Below are 2424 nucleotides of genomic sequence, written 5' to 3'. Positions count from 1 at the left end.
TATGGAGGTTAGAGGTTAATGTTGCTATGGTATTGGCCTCCTCTATCTCTCCACACCATAGTTTTTGAGGGGGGTCTCTTAACTGAATCTGGGGTTAATCAGTTCAGCTAGGCTGACTGGCCAGTGCGTTCCAGAGATGTAGGGACATCCTGCCTCCCCCGTCCCTTCAGTGCTTGGCAGGTGTGCTACTGACTGAGCTGTCCTTCCAGCCCTATGTTTTAAGAGGCAAACTCACGACTGAAGTCATAAGCTATTGAAAGCAGCCTCAGCGCTGAGAGACTAGTTCTTAAGATGCAAGGACAGAAAGCTGGAGGGTGGCTGTGGACTGCTGGGTGTGTTGTCCACTGCGGTAGCCACAGCCCCATCTCACACAGAGTCCTCAGCACCTTCCATGCAGCCATGCCTTGTGCTGATTCAGATGTCATGTTGCCCATGCAATGTCTAGCTTTCTCTCTTCTCTCTCTCTCTCTCTCTCTCTCTCTCTCTCTCTCTCTCTCTCTCTCTCTCTCACACACACACACACACACACACACACACAGAGAGAGAGAGAGAGAGAGAGAGAGAGAGAGAGAGAGAGAGAGAGAGAGAGAGAAAACGTGTGTGGTGTGTCTGTGTCCACAGAGGTCAGAAGAAGATGTAGGATTCCCTGGAGCCGTAGTTACAGCAGTTGGGAGCTGTCTAAAGGGAATGCTAGGGACTGAGCTTCAGACCTCTGCAAGAGCGGTGCATGATCTCAACTACTGAGCCGGCTCTCAGCCCTGTCGCTGTCTCTCCAGTCCTGTCACCCATTGTTTCTAATAAACTGCCAGCTGCCAGAGTGCCAAACTCTCACACCAGCTTGTGACTTCTTTGCTGCGTAGTTAAATGGACAGAAAATAAAGACAAAGAGAAGGGAGGCTTGAGCCACGTGCAGTGTGCAGGAGACAGAAGCGCCACAGCAGAGGGCTTGGCTACTCCCCTGACCATACATGGCGTGGCAAGGGCTTTCCTGGGACTATCTCTAGCCCTGCCTCTGCAGCATTCCCAGCTGATGTCCTACAAATGGGAGACACTGGCCCACAGTGCCAGTGACAGAGAAGCTTGCCAAGGGAGCCTGGTAGAGATGGTGAGTAGGAGCCAGCGTCTTTCTCAGCTTGACGGCTGGTCTCTTGGTTCAATACCTATAACTGTACCTTTGTACAAAGTTCTGGAGCTTGGTTTTCAATTTTTTTCCCTAGGTACAAAATGCTAATGGAAAATGTCATCATATAGGTGCTGATCTCAACTTTTACCTGATGTGAAGGTTTTCTTGTTCAGCCTTCCACATAACCAAGATGCGGGGGGCGGGGGGTCTCTGTTTCCTGGTGGAAGCCTTGGGTTTGGATCAGCAGTCTCGTCTTTACTTGTTCAGTCTTCTGCCTGCTGCTTTCTCGGCAGTGTGGACCAGAAGCTCTCATCTTTCTTACTGATGTGTGGTGCATATTTGGTGTGACTTGGCCAGGGGAAGTTTGCTCGACCAGGAAGGAAATCAGGAGGCTTCTAGGGTTTCTTTTTTTTAATGTGTGCAAGTCCTAGACTTTATAGATGAGTATATATATATATATATATACATATATATATACATATATATGTATATATATATACTGTGTGTATATACACACAGATATATGAGTGATTTTATGATCATAAATGTTATACACACACATATATATGAGTGTATATACAAACAAATATATGGTCATAAATGTTATGGGCACACACACATATTAACTTGAAAGGAGAAGAGAAACTGTCTGAGGGTGGTGAAAGGGGAAGATATTAGGGTGGCAGGGGCATGCTTAAAGTATATTACATATTCATATGAAAATGGCCTTGAATTTAATATATAACTTAAAAGTATATAAAAGTATATAACATATAATAAATATTATGTACAACTTAAAAGTTAAGATGGCTTTGGTTATAAACATTAGTTTATAATCCCTAATTACTGTTATTTTACTTATTTTAGGAGGAAAAACAGGAAGAAATAGAAGCCAAACTCTTGCCAAGCTGTGCTTATTTAGGGTCTCATTGCTGGAAATTAGATTTTTTTTCAGCAGGGTGTCTCAGATGGGTTGAGTTGAGATCAGAGATCAACTCTTCCATTAATACGAAACTTTTGCAGTCGTTCTGAACCAAGATCAGCTATTGAAGGGTGTACTGAAGTGGTTTGTGTATGGGAACTTCTCTGGCTCAGGGCCACTAAAACTTGTGAACTCTTCTGAAAATACCCAGGTGACCACCAATGGACGAGTGACTAAGGGAACGGTGGTGCTCTTATGCTAGGTAGATATTCAGTGTGTGTGTGTGTGTGTGTGTGTGTACCTGTGTACACACATGATAGATATTCAATGTGTGTGTGTGTGTACCTGTGTATGCACATGATAGATATTCATTGTGTGT

The 2424-nt window shown here is 44.3% G+C and overlaps 1 protein-coding gene across 3 annotated transcripts in view; it reads left to right on the top strand.

Annotated features, from left to right (window-relative positions):
• The first annotated feature begins 750 nt into the window (after window positions 1-750).
• Window positions 751-2424, top strand: part of Opalin (oligodendrocytic myelin paranodal and inner loop protein) — a 17994-nt gene continuing 16320 nt past the window's right edge. The window contains exon 1 of one of the 3 annotated variants that reach the window (XM_026781502.1): window positions 751-1105. In XM_026781502.1, the coding sequence (XP_026637303.1) occupies window positions 1031-1105 (75 nt within the window). In that variant the 5' untranslated portion in view covers window positions 751-1030. The remainder of the gene's footprint in view (window positions 1106-2424) is intronic. The other 2 variants (XM_005352271.3, XM_005352270.3) reach the window with 2 other exon arrangements.

The sequence above is a fragment of the Microtus ochrogaster genome, chromosome 8 (genome assembly GCF_000317375.1).
Source record: "Microtus ochrogaster isolate Prairie Vole_2 chromosome 8, MicOch1.0, whole genome shotgun sequence".
In the NCBI taxonomy this organism is placed as follows: domain Eukaryota; kingdom Metazoa; phylum Chordata; class Mammalia; order Rodentia; family Cricetidae; genus Microtus; species Microtus ochrogaster.
The sequence above is the reverse complement of the archived record's forward strand: the minus strand, read 5'-3'. Positions and strand labels throughout refer to the sequence as shown.